The following is an 18316-nucleotide window of genomic DNA, read 5'->3' on the forward strand; positions in this document are numbered from 1 at the left end:
ACTTTCCACAGAGATTAAACTCCATGTTATGATACTGCACAGCTGCGAGTGTGAATGTGGAAGTTTGTCATAGATTTAAAAAAGACTAATTAAATGATGCACAACTGTGTCTGACTTTATGTGCAATGTGTTCTCTTCAGTGATCCACGCGTGTCAGTAGAGCCCAAATGATCACGTCACCCTTAAAACGAATGCTGGGAGATGTGAAGGTCGCGCCCAGGCGGGGAAACAGCGACGCCTAACGGTGACGCACAGCAAACAAGAAGGACGTGAAGGAATTTCCGCTGACGTCACCGCGTATGGCCATATCAGGGCTGCAGCTGTCCGAGAGCAACAATAACAAGCGCTACTCCGCAGCCTGAGCGCAGCTTTAACGGCGCTGACAGCACCGAATACCGTCGAAATGCTCAAAATGCAGCTTTCGAATTAACTCTGCCGTTTGTCTCTTTGTCCTCCGAGCTGAACTCCGGCTGTCGTTCACGCTGACGCCGCCGAACACAGACTCGGGCGCAGGGGGAGCTTTGCAATTTGCGGCTGCATCTGGGTCAGTGGGCCCGACGTTAACCGCACCAGAGGTTTGCTTATCCCCGTGGACCTGTCAGCTGTTCGTACACGCACCATATCGCCGTTATAAACCGTGGCAACATGGAGGCTAACGGTGGAGGACAGGACCGGGATTCCGAGCTCTCCTGTCGAAACGGTACTCAGAATGGCGAGTCGTCCTCCACCGTGGCCGCTCACTCCAACGGACTTATCTCGGTAACCAACAATGGCAACGCTGTCAGCAACAACAACGGAGTGGCAGCCCAGCCCGCCTCCAACAACAACAACAGCAGCAGCGCGGCGGATGGCGGGTCGGGTGTCAAGAAGAAGAAGCGCCTGTCTCAGTCCGAGGAGGATGTCATCAGGCTCATAGGACAACATCTGAACGATTTAGGTCTCAAGTAAGTGAGCCAGCTCAGGTAGCTAGTGTTGTTATCAGCATAGCCAGCCGCGGTGATGGCAGGTCACCGTGAAGATGCTGAGGATGCATCCTTCCTCACGCGTTTATCTGCAGGTGCAGAGCGATAGAGGAGTAGGCCCGCTCAGGGCAAAGTGTCACATACACGCTAATAAACTGTATCCGACCCACGGTATCCGGACCTGTGTATCACCATACGCTGCAAATCTTATAAGATAAGATAAGATAACCTTTATTAGTCCCACACGTGGGAAATTTGTTTTGTCACAGCAGGAAGTGGACAGTGCAAAAGTTATGAGGCAAAAATTAGAATACAATAAGAATAAATACAGTACACAGCTGTACAGAATAGAATAAAATAAAATACTATATACAGTAGAATAAAATAAAATAAATATACAATAAGATAAAAATAGAATACAAATACTATATACAACTGAGTAAAAATCCAACGATGACAGAAAGGATTATTGCACTTAGTATTATTGCATATGTATGGATGTGTGTGCTTGATCAGTTGATTGATTATATGAGGTGTTTTAAGCAAATCTCCAACCATGAGCTGTCAGAATAGGAAGACATCATACTGTGTCCAACGTGATCGCACAACTCAAGGCAATTTAAATCTGAAAATCCTGCACAGATGTCATGCGTGGGGACTTTCCTGGGTTAGAGTGGGTCTTTGATAGCTGGCTACACGTTGTGTTTACGTGTAGTAACAGTAAGGACTCTGTGATAAGTGACACACATCTCTGCATTTTAATGCTTGTTACGTTTTTATATGAAGGATGGACCTTAATCTTATTATAGTCCAGCTTTTTATTTCACCCATGACACAACTTTGCAGTCAGTGTGTTGATAATTCTCACAGGTGAGTGCTGATGCTTCGCCATGCTCCGTAGTCATAACGTGGATGTTTCTTTTCGCTGTTCATAGCCAGACGGTGGACTTCCTGATGCAGGAGTCTGGCTGCAGACTGGAACACCCCTCTGCCACCAAGTTTCGCAATCACGTCATTGAAGGAGAGTGGGACAAGGTGCAACCAAGTTCTCCGAACTGCATATTAAATCTTTAGGAGGCTGTTACAGTAGTCACCGTAGTAGTAAAGGTTTGAGTGTGAGCTCTTTGCTGGTCTGTTAATGAGTTTGTATTTCTCCTTTTCATACAGGCTGAGAGTGACCTGAATGAGCTGAAGGCACTGATGCATTCTCCTAGTGCTATAGTGGTGAGTGGACCAAACCTCAGACAACATCAGTTCACCATGAAGTCTGCAGTCTGAACACTGAGCCAGAATCAGACTTAGAATAAAGCCTCTTTCCTCGAGCTCAGACTGTACATTGATGGCATATCGTACAGGTACACTTATAAACAGAACTGCAACCATCACACCTTCTATGCTGTTCTAAAGTAAACATGGCTGCCTGCAAGTTTGGCTAGCTAGGTTTGCTTACAGACAGATGAATGGTGCACCGCTAATCTTACCCAAAGCACTTCAGCAATGATCATTGGTTTGTTTGGGGTTTGTTTACTGCATCCACTGAGATTACACAGAGCAGTTTGAGATGAAATGATGAAAGACAGTTTACTGCACTTTTATTTTAGAAGTTCTTCCAAAGGAGTGCTAACTAACCGCTACGTGCAAACTAAACCAAATGAAAAACAAGTGTGACCTTTAACCTTTTAATTTAATAAACAAGAGAAACTAGAAAAACCAATGACCCCTGCTTCAGTGCTGTTTACAAATGGACAAGACCATTAACATTACTGTACACCAAACTCTTAAAGGCACAGATCACAGCAAACCTGACACACTGCTTCACAATATGGCCACTGTAGTGACAGTTAGCCAGCACCCTAATGTCCGAGACCAGGAGCCTCAGACATTAGCCTGGTCGGCTGGACGTCTTTGGAGAAGCTGCACATTTTTGTTTTTCAGAGCTCCCACATGTCCACTCATTCTACACCACAGTGATTGAATAACAGATGAACAGCTAAATTACACTATCAGCACTATAAATATCTGTTTGTTTTTACACCATGACTGTAAACAATACCAAAAGAAAAATCTATAAATAAACAGATAAATAAAACATGTCTGTGAATGAACACAAAGCTAGTTTTCTGATCACAGGGCAGTGGTGCAGGTGAGGTTTTACACATTTATTTCTCACAGAGTCGTGCTGACAGATCAGTTACTACATTTCTTTATCGTGTAGCTGAGATCCTTGAAATCGCACTTCTGTTCTTTGTAATCAGATTAAAGGTGTAGTTAAACTACTTTAAACAGAACAGTGACGTTCACTCGTCCAGCCCAGATCAAAGTGACTGTATCACACTGACATGATGGACGCAGCATGAACAGCCATTGTTAGTCTGGTTGGTAACTGCATTTTCATCTTGATGTTTAAAGTTCCTTTAAAAGAGCCAGACGTGAGACGTGAAGCTCAGTAGCAACAGATTCGTGTTGTTACATGTCGGCTGATCCGTGGTGATAATTTAAATCCTTGTTTTTGTTTTTGCTCCCCGACAGCGGATGAAGTTCCTACTCCTGCAGCAGAAATATCTGGAATATCTGGAGGACGGGAAGGTGCTGGAGGCCCTGCAGGTCCTCAGAGCCGAACTCACCCCTCTCAAATATAACACGGAGCGCATCCACATCCTGAGCGGGTCAGTTCACAGCACACGAAGAAGCTGAGTGTGGTTCTGAGATGATGATGGAGAAATATAGCGTGCTGGGTATTTGCGTCACAATGATGGATGACAGATGTGTAGTTTGTTAAAAGCACGATGCCTTGAAAACATTTCGAGATACTGGCAGCTGTAAAGATGCTGAGATGCATGAACAATTCAAACAGGAATTAGCCTTACAATAAAACGTCCATCTACGTATGTGCTCCCTGTAAAAGCTGACGTGGGTGTTTCTGATAGTAGCTGGCTTTGTGTTTGTAGGTACCTGATGTGCAGTCATGCAGAGGACCTGCGAGCCAAAGCTGAGTGGGAGGGCAAAGGCACAGCATCGCGCACCAAACTGCTGGACAAACTCCAAAGTGAGTGCAGTGACTCACACGGTCACATGTCAGTGTGTACACTGGCTGACAAGCAAAGGAGTAACTCCTATACGCAGTACCCACTCTGAAATTCTCTTACTGGTTCCCAGTTGACATTAGCATCTATTTCCTGACCAGTTATTATTCGTCCCTGGAAGGAGCCTTTTTTTCCAAATAGCAACATATTCTGGATATAAAATTTCAAATGAGTAATAACGATCTTTGTATGCAGGTGTGATCACAAGTGCTTTGAAAATCACCAAAAAACCCACCTGACATAAATTTGGCTGATCTTACATTAAAGATGCACAACAAGGTGCTTTATATTGTAAGGTAGACCCTACAGTCACATGACCCTATGAGCAGCACTTTGGTGACAGTGGGAAGGAAACTCTGCACGAACGCTGCACTGAGGTCTAGCAGGACAAGCACAGAGATGAGTCCACTGTCAGAGGCCATAAGAAGATCATTTGTAACCTTCACTAAAGCTGTTTCTGTGCTGTGATGAGCTCTGAAACCTGACTGAAACTCTTCAAATAAGCCTCTGCAGATGATCTGTTAGCTGTTTGACAACTACTCTTTCAAGGATGTTTGATATAAAGGAAGGTTGGAGATTGGCCTATAATTAGCTAAGACTGCTGGGTCTAGAGATGCTTTTTGAGTAAAGGTTTAACTACAGCCAGCTTGAAGGCCTGTGGTACATAGCCGATCATTAGAGATAGGTTGATCATATTTAAGATCGAAGAATTAATTAATGGCAGGACTTCTTTGAGCAGTTTTGTAGGAATGGGGTCTAAAAGACACGTTGATGGTTTGGAGGAAGTAATTATTGAAGTTAACTCAGAAAGATCAATTGGAGAAAAAGAGTCTAACTTAACATCAATGGTACTAAGAGTAGCTGTAGATAATATTACATCTGTGGGATGATTACTGGTCATTTTTTCTCTAATGATAAAAACTTTATTTGTGAAGAAGTTCATGAAGTCATTACTAGTTAACGTTAAAGGGATGGTTGGCTCAACAGAGCTCTGACTGTTTGTCAGCCTGGCTACAGTGCTGAAGAGAAACCTGGGGTTGTTCTTATTTTCTTCAATCAGTGATGAATAGTAAGATGTTCTGGCTTTGCGGAGCGCTTTCTTATAAAGCAGCAAACTATTTCTCCAGGCTAAATGATGATCCTCTAAATTTGTGACACGCCATTTCCTCTCCAGATTACGAGTCATCTGCTTTAGGCTACGTGTTTGAGAATTATACCACGGAGTCAGGTACTTCTGATTAGAGGCCTTAGTTTTCACAGGAGCTACAGTATCCAGAGTCGTACGTAGTGAGGAGGTGAAATTATTAACAAGATAATCGACCTCTGTTGGGGTAGCGTTCAGATAGCTGCTCTGCTCTGTGTTGGTACAGGGCACTGAAGATGATCTATGCTCTAAATTAATTCTGTGTGTGTGTGTGTGTGTGTGTGTGTGTGTGTGTGTGTACAGCTTACCTGCCTCCGTCAGTGATGCTGCCTCCCCGTCGTCTGCAGACTCTCTTGAAGCAGGCTGTGGAGCTCCAGAGGGAGCGCTGCCTCTACCACAACACCAAACTGGACAGTGGTCTGGACTCTGTGTCTCTGCTGCTGGACCACTCCTGCAGCCGGTCAGTAAACACACACGCTGTTAAATACTGAGCTCCACATCAACTGATTGTGCTTCTTTCTGCTGCCCTGCAGGAGGAAACATTTAGTTTAGTGAACAGTCGGTAATCTAGACGATAAGAATGTCATCTGTATGTTTCCTTTATGCACAAGTCTGAGGCATGTTGGGCAAACCTGTGTGTGTGTGTGTGTGTGTGTGTGTGTGTAAAGGAAACAGTTCCCCTGCTACACACAGCAGATTCTCACAGAACACTGCAATGAAGTCTGGTTCTGCAAGTTCTCCAACGATGGCACAAAACTGGCAACTGGCTCCAAAGACACCACAGTCATTGTGTGGCAAGTCGACATGGTAACCAGTCATTTGCTTATCAAGAGTTACACTTCAGAATAGCAACAATCAGTCAGTGAGTTATTACAATGGCTGTAGTAACTGGAACATGGATGTTTGTGTGTTGGGTCACAGGACATCCAGCAGCTGAAGTTGATGAAGACTCTTGAAGGTCATGCTTATGGTGTTTCCTACCTGGCATGGAGCCCTGATGATGCTTATCTGATAGCCTGCGGCCCTGACGACTGCTCCGAGCTGTGGCTGTGGAATGTGCAGGTACGGAAAGGAAGTACTGTCCATATAGCAAGGAGATGAGCATGTCCAGGAGGATGGCGAGGGCCTTTCTTTGGTCGGTCTGTTTTCACCGTGTGGGTTTACTCTGCGATTCCTCCAGCGTTCCAAACATGCTCAGCAGTGGTAGGCTCCATTCTCCCCCTGATCCTAAGGTGGATAAGTGGCCAAGGGGGAGCATGAATGGCTCAAAGCATTAACCAGCTGGGTCTCTGTGGTAGAGTGGCCAGATGGAAACCACTCCCCTGTAAATCTGGAGTTTGCTAAAAGTCACCTGAAGGACTCTCAGACCATGAGAAACAAAATTCTTTGGTCTGATGAAACACAGACTGAACTCTTTGAGCTGAATGAGTCACGTCTGAGGGAAACCAAGTGTTGCTCACCCGGCCAATCCCCCTGCAGTGAAGCATGGCAGTAGCACTGTCACGCTGTGGGGACACTTTCTGTGAGACTCGACTGGTCAGGGGAGAGGCAAAGATCAGTGCACCGGTGTGCAGAGACGTCCTTGATAATAAGCTCTGGACCTCGGACCGAGACAGTGACCCTAAGACGCCAGACTGAACATCTCTGGAGAGAGATCTGAAAATGGCCGTGCACTGACGCTCGCCATTAACCTGATGAAGTTTGAGGTTCTGCAAAGAAGACAGGCTGAGACCACCAAACATAGGTGTGCCAAGCTTATAGCATCATGTTCAATAAGACTGTATTAGCTGGGAAACAAAATATACATCTTACCTTTATTATTTGTAAAGAAATCATACTGCGTTCATGTGTTCCCCATCTTCTCCTGGACAAGGGTTAATGAAAGTTTGTCCAGGACACTGTGAGTGCCAACGTCTTTATGGCTTAGTACAGCGGTCTCCAACCTTTGTTGCGCCACCGACCGGTTTATGCCCGACAATATTTTCACGGACCGGCCGTTAAGGTGTCGCGGATAAATACAACAAAATGAAACCAGTACTGGTACCGAAAAAAAGAAGATTTATTCATAACACACGTGAAAAGACCCAGGAAAACCGAGTAAACGATAAAACGATAACAAAATCACGCTGAAAACCGATAAAAACCCTGAAAACCAGACATTTCACAGCTGAGCCTCAGCTCTCGCGGCCCGGTACCAAACGACTCACGGACCGGTACCGGTCCGAGGCCCCCCATCATTGTGACTCGAGTACAAATCTCATACTTGGAAATATTTGTACATCTGACAATTCAGGTGAGCGCTGAATAGCGACGTTCCAACTGTGTTCAGCGTGTGCACAGTCTGTGTTCATGTAGCAGCAGTACGATGAGTGCAGCTGATCAGATCAAAGCTTGCATGCAGCAGTGTGGACACGAAGATGAAGATTGGGTTTGAGCATCGTCATCGCATCATGACATAATTGATGAAGCAACCTGCTGAATAATGAGTCCAGCTTTTCGATAGTTTGACCTCCCATAAAAGTGCTGCGCAGCAACCAGTGCAGGGAACATGAGCTCAGCTCTTTAAATCTGTTAATGATGTTGTATCTGAAGCTGAAGAAACCCTGAGTCCTTCTGGGTTTTTATGTTCAGAGATCACGCTCTCGCTGTAAAACGGTTTCCTCGTGCAGTCCATCTGAGCACAGCTGTTGCCAGTTTACCGAGCTACCTGGAATATTTCTGCTCTAAAGGGTTAAAGATGATGAGAGTCTCAACATCAATAAATTGCCTGCACTTGTGAACAGTGCTCCAAGCTGACTGTGCACAGTGGATTTGTTAGAGTCGCTGCCTACAAGAAACCTGGCTGACATGAGAGATGCGTTTATGCACCGAAGAGCTGGAGAGCGAGTGAGAGTTGGCTGGGTTGTTAACTGATTATCAGTGCGTCCTGAAACGAGTCCTGCTCCACACCAGCTGCTTTGTTCGTGTGAAACTGGACCTGCAGACGTTCCTTTTCAATGTGACCTTTTCATAGACCAATCAGAGAAAACTGATCTCTGTGTGTTTAGTATGTTTGGTGTCTGATCTGTTCTGTGTGCTCTGGGCTCTACTGTACAGACGGGGGAGTTGCGAACAAAGATGAGTCAGTCCCACGAGGATAGCCTAACCAGCGTGGCCTGGAACCCAGATGGCAAACGCTTTGTCACCGGCGGCCAGAGGGGCCAGTTCTACCAGTGTGTGAGTATCCTCGCTGCATGGGCACTGTGTCCACAGGCTCCAACACAGCCTTACAGGCAGGAAACATTGTCTCCATGTCGTAGGAGAACAGCCAGACTGATTCAAACATGTGGAAAAACCAAGACAGGAAGCTTCTCTGAATGCACATCACACGGAGCCTTTCTTTCCTTAGAAGGGACGCTGCAGTTTAACATGGTGGAAAACATGAAGCTGATGCAACGCTTATAGCTGTTGCTAATTTTCAACCACTGTCCCTTGTTGGGCTACAATCATACATCAGACGTTTTAGAATAAAACATACATTTTCATCCAAAATACATCATAAATACAACTACAAGTAATAGATGATAACTTTAAAAAGACAACAAACAAAAAACAAACAAACAACAACAACATTAATTAAAAGGAAGACAGCTCTGGTTTCCCTTTAACCAAACTTTGACCTTTAACCTCCTCGGACCTGGCGTCCACATATGTGGACATCACATGTTGGGTTATTTAGACCAAAATACTCAATTGTGCTCTACAAGGGCCTGATATCCACTTACGAGGACATTATCCTGCTACTGTCCTATTGAAAGTTTAAACAAATATCCTCATTTGTGGCTCTGATTTTTCTTAGAAACAAAAATAAGGTAAAAAAAATCTGTTAATTCTTTGTTTTTACATTCATCAGGTCCCAATCAGCCCGAATATCAAAGAGAAATTAAAAATGCTGCCGTGGAAGAGTTCAGGTCTTAGGAGGTTAAAGTAAAGAGACTGATGTCAGTTGGAAGTCTGTTCCAACACAAGCTTATTAACACAATTCAATTTCAGTCCAATTCAACTTTATTTACACAGCACCAAATCACAACAAGTCGCCTCAAGGCGCTTTATATTGTAAGGTCGACCCCACAATAATACATACAGAGAAAAACCCAACAATCATATGACCCCCTGTGAGCAGCACTTTGGCGACAGTGGGAAGGAAAAACTCCCTTTTAACAGGAAGAAACCTCCAGCAGAACCAGGCTCAGGGAGGGGCGGGGCCATCTGCTGTGATTGGTTGGGGTGAGAGAAGGAAGACAGGATAAAGACATGCTGTGGAAGAGAGACAGAGGTTAATAACAGATATGATTCAATGCAGAGAGGTCTGTTAATACATAGTGAGTGAGAAAGGTGACTGGAAAGGAAAAACTCAGTGCATCATGGGAATCCCCGGCAGCCTATGTCTGTTGCAGCAACACACGTACAGCTACAGAGGGCGGAGCCTTACAAACACTAGACATAATGTAAACTATGAATTCTTGGAAAATCTGGTGTTTTAATGGTGTGGCCAGTTTTTATATAAATGATGTATGTTACAAACCACACATGTTTTTTGCAGTGAGACATCACTGACATCATTGTCCTGATACGCACAGATCATATGTAGTGAGCTGAGAACAAGACTTCACAAGACATCATTAGAATAAAGTGTAACTTAAAAATATGCCATTTGTGCTGACGAGTCAGAGCATGTCTGTTTAGTTTGTATACGTCTGCTGCGTTCATGAAAACATCTGTCTCGTTATCGTTGTCACAGCTCAGACTCTCCTCTTATTGAAGGTTTCAAGAACAACAAAAACAAACTGCATGTCAAACAGGAAAGCTTTACATTTATTGAATTCATGTAGTAGCCTGAACCATTTTTTATAGTCATCTAATGTCCTAATGTTTAAAACAGCCTCGTACAGCTGGAGAGCACTTTAAGAAGGACAGTATGTGACAGTCTGGCCTCTTGTACAAACATAGACCTGATGACTCAAGACTTTTGCACAAACTAAGAGTTTAAAGAAATCTAGAGAATAAATCGAATCCTGAAGTCTGAACTGTCTGTTATTCAGCACCGTCCTGCGACCACGTCTCACATCATCATCAGTGGTTGTCATGTTGTTGTGATTTACTGTCCTCACAGTTTCTCAGCGTGATGACAGAATCGTTTCAGTGTAAAGAAACTGCACCTGTCTGTCTGCAGTTATAGTTTTCTCCACATTGCTACAGTCCACAGGTAGCATCCATCCCACTGCAAACCCTCCAGGAGCTGCACATTCTAGTTTTTATTATTATTGAAAAGGGACCACAAATTAAAAACATCCAACGAATCTGGGTGAGCGCTTGTGTCTCAGCTCATTGCTAAATATTTAGTGCAAAACCTCAGAAATATTTTTTAGCATTTTGCTGAATCTGTGATGCTCAAAATTAATTCAGTGTTAAAGTGAAAAGAAGGTTGCACCTGGTCCCACATAAAACTGTCCGGTGAGTGTTTCTGGACTGATAACAATCATTTCCAGGCTGACGTCCTCCTGCTTTTGCTTTGTTTCTGGTGAACTCCCAGGACTTGGATGGAAACCTCCTGGACTCCTGGGAGGGAGTTCGGGTGCAGTGCCTGTGGTGTCTCAGTGACGGCCGCACAGTCCTCGCATCTGACACCCACCAACGCATCCGAGGATACAATTTTGAGGACCTGACAGACAGAAACATGTACGTCATCAGAGTAACTGAAGTACTAATTAGTCATTACTTTAATAGTAAATGTATCTGTTCTCTTTCTGGAGACGTCTCTGCAACTGTTTTAAGGATCTGAGAAACTACTGAACACTTCAGTCCCAAAACACTGGTTGTAGAGATGTTTGCTGTCTACAGTCTGGAATACATCGATCTATTGGATCAGTTCACAAACGAGCAAGAGCAGAATGTCCTGTATGAGATGAGATTTAACAGCCACAGATATTCACTGCAAGTGTCTTAATGAATGTCAATAACGTCTCGTGATGAACTCAGCCAACAAAGGTCATGTTTGGCCTTATATCTGTGCGTCCATCAGTAGGTGTGTCAGCTGATACGTTTCTTACCAGTACCAGGTCCTCCTAAGAAGGACTCGGTCACTCCACACCTGATTAATTTGAAAGAAATGTGGAAATATTTTGCCAAGCAACCAAATATGATCAAACTTGGAGTTATTCACTACTTTGTTACACTTGTTACACTGTCACACTTAGATGTGTCAGTTCATCAAACTACTTTAAGTATTAGACAATGTTAACCTTAAATAATCTTAATAAATAAGAAGAAATACTGAGTCCATCTTAGGAATCCCCGGCAGCCTGCGTCTATTGCAGCATAACTAAGGGAGGATTCAGGGTCACCTGGTCCAGCCCTAACTATATGCTTTAGCAAAAAGGAAAGTTTGAAGCCTAATCTTGAAAGTAGAGATAGTGTCTGTCTCCTGAATCCAAACTGGAAGCTGGTTCCACAGAAGAGGGGCCTGAAAACTGAAGGCTCTGCCTCCCATTCTACTTTTAAATACTCTAGGAACAACAAGTAGGCCTGCAGAGCGAGAGCCAAGTGCTCTAATAGGGTGATATGGTACTACAAGGTCATTAAGATAAGATGGGGCCTGATTATTTAAGACCTTGTATGTGAGGAGCAGGATTTTGAATTCTGGATTTAACAGGAAGCCAAAACAGGAGAAATCTGCTCTCTTTCTAGTCCCTGTCAGGACTCTTGCTGCAGCATTTTGGATCAGCTGAAGGCTTTTCAGTGAGTTTTTTGGACATCCTGATAATAATGAATTACAGTCGTCCAGCCTGGAAGTAATAAATGCATGAACTAGTTTTTCAGTGTCACTCTGAGACAGGATATTTCTAACTTTAGAGATGTTGCACAAATGGAAGAACGCAGTCTTACATATTTGTTTAATATGTGCGTTGAAGGACATGTCCTGGTCAAAAATGAGTCCAAGGTTCCTCACAGCGTTACTGGAGGCCAAGGTAATGCCATCCAGAGTAAGAATCTGCTTAGATACCATATTTCTAAGCTTTTCAGGGCCGAGTACAATAACCTCAGTTTGATCTGAATTAAGAAGCAGAAAGTTAGCGGCCATCCAGGTCTTTATGTCTTTAAGACATTCCTGCAGTTTAACTCATTGGTGTGTGTTATCTGGCTTCATGGACAGATAGAGCTGGGTGTCATCTGCATAGCAGTGAAAATGTATGCTATGTCTTCTAATGATGCTGCCTAAGGGAAGCATGTATAATGTAAACAGAATTGGTCCTAGCACTGAACCCTGTGGAACTCCATAATTAACCTCAGTGTGTGAAGAGGACTCTCCATTTACACGCACAAACTGGACATTTCCAACCACTGTAGTGTAGCACCTTTAAATCATTATCTCTGTAATAAAATTTGTGGTCATCAGTATTGAACATGTTCACCTAACATGTGAAAGTTGGACTTATTAACTCACAAATTAGCATCAGGATGGGCCGTAAAAACGCTGCCACATGCTGAGCCGTCTCCTGTGGTGATCAGTGAATTAGGGAGGAGCAGTCAGAAGCCTCATTTCTAAAATAAACATGTTTGTGTATGTTGTCCTTCCAGAGTGCAGGAGGACCATCCCATTATGTCTTTCACTGTTTCCAAAAATGGAAGGTTAGCTCTGCTCAATGTTGCTACTCAGGTGAGCTCCTGATTACTTCCTGACATTTTGTTTCTTTCATCAGCTGCTTCACATCAGCTTTGTCTTGATTGTTGAAATGTGCCTCTTATTTGCAGGGAGTGCACCTTTGGGACCTGCAGGACCGGGTGCTGGTGAGGAAGTACCAAGGTGTCACCCAGGGTTTTTACACCATCCATTCCTGCTTCGGGGGGCACAATGAAGACTTTATTGCCAGTGGTAGTGAAGGTAAGACCAAAGCATGTTTAGTTCTAAGGAAGAAGAAAGCAAAAAGTGTCCTCCACAAATGTTGCTCTGTAAAGAGACATTCATACAAATATTGAACCCAAACGTTGTTCTTGATGCTAAAAGGTTTTGTGCTGGTCATTAGTGTGATCCAACAAACTGCTGACGAGCTCGTCTCTCTCTTGTCAGACCACAAAGTTTACATCTGGCACCGGCGCAGTGAGCTGCCCATCGCAGAGCTGACCGGTCACACACGCACAGTCAACTGTGTGAGCTGGAACCCCGTGGTGCCCGGTCTGCTGGCCAGCGCCTCAGACGATGGAACCATCCGAATCTGGGGACCTGCGCCCTTCCTGGATGTCCAGGATGCAGAGGGACTGAATGGTATGAAAGTGAAACGATTTTGAAAGGCTAAAGGTGAAGTTCAGTCTCCACCAGAAAAGAAAGAAATTAAATTCTGGTAAAATAAAGTTGATAAACTGTCCTTCTGTGGAAAATCAGTGATTGGCCCACAGCTGAAAGTCAGATCAGATCAGTTCCAATCAAAGGCCAAGTTTGAGCATCAGTGTTGTACTTTTATTCATTTGTATTCTTTAATGTCTGTGGTCAGGTACATTTGTCACATTTGAGATTAAAGCAAAAAAAAAAAATCAAAATATTTAAATAAGAATTTTGAACAAAGATTTCTTTCTCCTCTCTCAAGGAGAACATGGGGCTTACAGGAACTGCATCTTGGTGTGGAAACTCTGGCTTTATTTATCATTAGTGAGGCAGTGAGCTGCGCTCCACACAGCAGCTCAGAGTCAGCAGATGTAGATGATGCAGGCGGTTCTGGAGTGAGCCGATCTGGGTGAGGGCACTCGCCCAGGTGTCTTCCTGCTCGCGCTGATACCTGAGTGACCTTGCAGGTCGGACCTTATCAGTCATACCTGTTACCAGCTGCCCTCTCGATCGTGGCTCTTGCTAATCTGGGTTGGTTTAAAGGCCTGTGCGATGGTACTCAGAAAGGCCAGAGCCTATTAGACTAATATGGGTTAATACTCAGAACATAATGTAATATAATTACATTAATATGTGTTTCTAGTCTTCTTGCCTAATGAAAGCACTTGTACAGGACTTTAATCTGTACCAGTTTAGCCCTTTATCTAGCTCACATACATGACCAGTAACTAACATTCTCAGGCGCTGTGAGGAGCTGTTGGTCAAGTGTTTGCTTGGTCAAAGTGACGCCCAGCAGCCTGTAATCACTGACGACGATGATGATGATGATGATGAGTAACGTGTGTTTCTTATCCTGCAGAGTGTTGCAGCATGGACAGCTGATGATCTGCCGCTAACACCCTGAAAGCATTGAGACTCTGTAGACACTTGAATGCATAAAGTGGGGACGTTTTTTAATTGGACAGCTGCATCTTGAAGGCGTGGCCTGTAGTGGGGCGCGCCTGGACGTCACAACACGAGCTGTCGAACTCGAGGCCGGGCTCCAGGACATCTGACCCACCTTCTCCTCCAATGTGGACCCGTTCCCTAGAACCACACAGGACCACCAGCCTCCTGCTTTATTATAAAGTCCATTATTTATTCCTGAGTAGTTCACTGAGTAGTGCTAGGCGCCCGGTGGAGGCTTCGTCTCTGAGCTTCTCACATGAAGAAACTCTGACCCGTCGCTGAACCTTTTCTGAGACTCTAGCCGGAGCGATGGTTGGTGGAAGTGAGACCCACTCGAAGAGAATCTTTTAACTGCTATAGTCTGTTTTTGGTTTTGTTCCTTACTTTTAAATGTGGAGTTTCATGGCTTGGCTCCGTTGTGCTTTCCTGCTTAAACCCAGAGACAGAATCGTGTCCCAGGAGCATGTTGCATAGGAATCTGCATAACTCGTGTTTTACACTCGCAGTGTTCAAGTGTGTCAAGTGCTTTGCTGTTTGTGAGGGCGTACAGCAGCTGATGTGTACAGCTGTGTCATCATACGTGGATTATGGGATGTTGTTTCCTCTGTTCAAGTGTGGAGTTTCCTTTAATTCATGTTTTCACTCTTTGCTCTTTGATTGTGTTTCAGCCTGTTTCCTTCCTCTGTACAAACAACAGTCATGTTGTGTGTCTGTGTGTGTCTGCTATCTGTTTCATCGTTTGTCATCTTTATCGATGCTGTTGGTTCTGAGTGGAGGTGTAGCATAGAGACAGTCTGATTTCTGACAGATGTGTTTACATGAACACAATCGTCTAACAAACCCAGGCTGACTAAACTAAAACTGCTGGCACGTCGTTTTTGAACACACTGATTGCCGTGACCACCCGCAGGCTCGTTTCCTTGAACTGTTAGTGAGATCTGGGTTGTGCATCTCAGTTTGTTTTGGTCCATTGAGAGAATGTTTGTAGTAGAAAACAACTTTCCTGACTTCCTTCATTTACGAGTGGCTGTAGGTCAGGAGGTAGAGCCGGCTCGATGGTTCGAACCCTGGCTCCCCCAGTCTGCAAGCCAAACATCCTTGGGCGGGATACTAAACCCAGACTTCTCTCCTCTGATGCATTTAGATAGAAAGCACTTGAAGTATGGTGAATGTGTATAAAGCACTATATAAGAGTCAGTCCATTTATCATGGTGGACTGATGACTCAGAGGGTTTTTGAAGTTTGTAGCTGTGCACATCTACGTAAAGGCTCCTGTGACAATGACGTCGGTTTGATTCGAAGCAGCTCGAGGGTCACCTCCTCCCTCCAGTGTTTGTGGGATTACTCAGTGCGACCAGTAAAGACAGACACATAAAAACAGAACATCTCTTTGTTATTAATCGTCTACTCTGGAATCTCACGCGAAGCCGCTGCATCTCTGCAGCTTAAAGGAATCTTTATTACTCCAAAAAGATTTGGGATCCACGTCATTTTGTAAATTACATTTTCTTAAGATAAAAAAGAAAACATTATCCTTAATGTTCGACACATCAGTAGGAAGCGAACAAAATGACAGAGCGTGTGACTTAATCTGAGTTTCCAAATGTTTCCTGTCTTGGGTCAAAGAGCCGTCTTCCTCCATGTGTGGTACACAGTTGTGTTATTCTGATATTTGTGTTTCGGGGTTTCGGTGCTTCTGGCTGAAATGAACAAACAACTGAAATTTGAATAATGCAGATCAGTTTTTATCCAAACAGCTTTTATACTCTCTGTAAGTCTATTCAGATTCTTTCCAGTTGTGAGCAACAGCTGGAAGACGGTGGGAACCCTGTTGTCTGTATCCATCAGCAGCTTCGCTCCTCCATCGCACACACAGACACACACAGTGCACAACAGCATCTCTCCCACAGCCCACACGTGGTGTTTGAGTTTCTGCTTCTGTGATCATTTCAGGCTTCTCTTCTTCAGTCAAGAAGCCAAAGTAGTAACTGTGTTTGCTTGCAGGCAGTTTTTGCCTGGAATTCAGTTTTAATGTGTTATTGCAAAAAGTGATTGTACTATTCAGTCTAGTTCTAGAATTATGTGTCCAGATTTTAAATAAAGCATTCGGGGTTTTAAAAAAAGGTTTTACGTGCAGCCTCCTTTGCATCGTTGTTCACAGAGTTTGTAATTAGGAAACGAGCGATCGATGAAGTTTCAAGTGTTATTGTCATTTACCTGTAAAGGTGCAGAATGTCAGCTGTTCCTGATGGTTTGTGGGTAGAAACTGTCTCTGTGTCTGGATGCTCCTGAACCGCCACAGCAGCAGTGTGAAGAGGCTGTGGCTGGGATCAAACAGCCTCGTGCAGCGCTGTCTGCAGAGAAACTGCATGGTTGACAATTCAGTCCCGGTGATGCGCTGTGCTGATCTCACCACCCTCTGCAGAGCTTTGCAGCGTTACAGCCGCCGTACCAGCCAGTCAGAATACTTGCAATGGTGCATCTGTAGAAGTTGGTAAGTATTCTGGGGTTCATGCCGAATCTTCTCAGGCGCCGCAGAAAGAAGAGCTGCTGTCTTGTTGCTTTTGTGATCACACCAACATGGTGTGATCAGCTCAGGTCAGGAAAAGAAACAAACTCTGCTGTCAGTGATTTCAAGTACTGCACAATTTTCAAACAAACAATACTTGCACTTCTTACATCGTACGTACCCTGTGCTTTCTGGGGTATGGGCCATACGTGGAGTGACTTAAAAATAGCTCACTTAAATGAAAGAGCAGAAAACGTGCATCCTTAGCTACCAGGCAGGAGCAAAAGAGCCAGACCACAGAGGAAGTTCACAGATGTACTGAAGGACAAGAGGATGCAGGTGGGTGGGATGAAGGTGGCTCCTAAAGGGAGCAGTTGAAAGTAGAAGGGAAAAAAGTACACTATGAATCCACATTTATTTTGATTACAGTTTTATTGGTTTTGCCTTCAATACAGTGGAGCACAATATCCATATGTGGTTTGGCACTGTGCAGGCATTCATGGCACAGCGGTCCCACCTACCTGAGAAAATACTTTTTGTTAGCCTGTTTTACATCTTCTGTTTTAGCCTCACTGCACTGGGTCCCTTCATTTTATTATTCTCTGTTTTTCAGTCTTCAAATCGTCTCCGAGCTCCTACATTTACACTCCCAGCCGCTCCGAACAGCTGACGTGCTGAGGACGCAGCTCAGAGGAGACAGAGACAAACATCTTCAACGAGCATTTTTAAGTCACTTCTTAAAACTCTTTTCAGTGGCGAATATATTTTTATTTTTTAAAGATCCTTGCTGCCCGCAGCCATACACTCGTCAAAGGACCTTTGACCTCTAAGTTTAATTCATTTTATTTACACAGCGCCAGATCACAACAACAGTCACCTGAAGGTGCTTTATATTGTAAGGTCGACCCTACTATAACAGATACAGAGAACAACCCAACAATCATATGACCCCCTATGAACAAGCACTTTGGTGACAGTGGGAAGGAAAAACTCCCTTTTAACAGGAAGAAACCTCCAGCAGAACCAGACTCAGGGAGGGGCGGAGCCATCTGCTGTGATAAAATTGAAGGTCAGATAGCAGCGAAGGGATAAAAGGGGCCACTGCAGCAGCCCCGCCCACCAGGTGATATGCCAGCAAGGCAAATATAATAGCCCTGCCCACAGTGACCTACGCCACCGCACCTCTCCATCAAGACTCTGCATGCGTGATATGTTATATGAGGGAGGTAGAGAACTAACCCTGGAAAGAGAGCCAGGAAGCAACTAGCTCAGCAGGCACCACACTCCACCACAAGGGGTGTGGGGCCCACC

General features: G+C 44.3%; 1 protein-coding gene across 1 annotated transcript; it reads left to right on the plus strand.

Moving 5' to 3' along the window:
* Nucleotides 1-280: 280 nt before the first annotated feature.
* wdr26a (WD repeat domain 26a) lies at nt 281-15312 on the plus strand. The gene is made up of 14 exons (XM_082550580.1): nt 281-944; nt 1898-1997; nt 2130-2186; nt 3492-3628; nt 3911-4008; nt 5493-5649; nt 5858-5996; nt 6111-6251; nt 8286-8405; nt 10762-10907; nt 12807-12885; nt 12981-13110; nt 13297-13491; nt 14408-15312. Exons 1-14 carry the CDS (start codon nt 646-648, stop codon nt 14428-14430), a joined length of 1821 nt encoding a protein of 606 aa, XP_082406706.1. The 5' UTR covers nt 281-645; the 3' UTR covers nt 14431-15312.
* The last annotated feature ends 3004 nt before the right edge of the window (nt 15313-18316 follow it).

This window comes from Aulonocara stuartgranti (assembly GCF_965226115.1).
Source record: "Aulonocara stuartgranti genome assembly, chromosome: 11".
NCBI lineage: Eukaryota > Metazoa > Chordata > Actinopteri > Cichliformes > Cichlidae > Aulonocara > Aulonocara stuartgranti.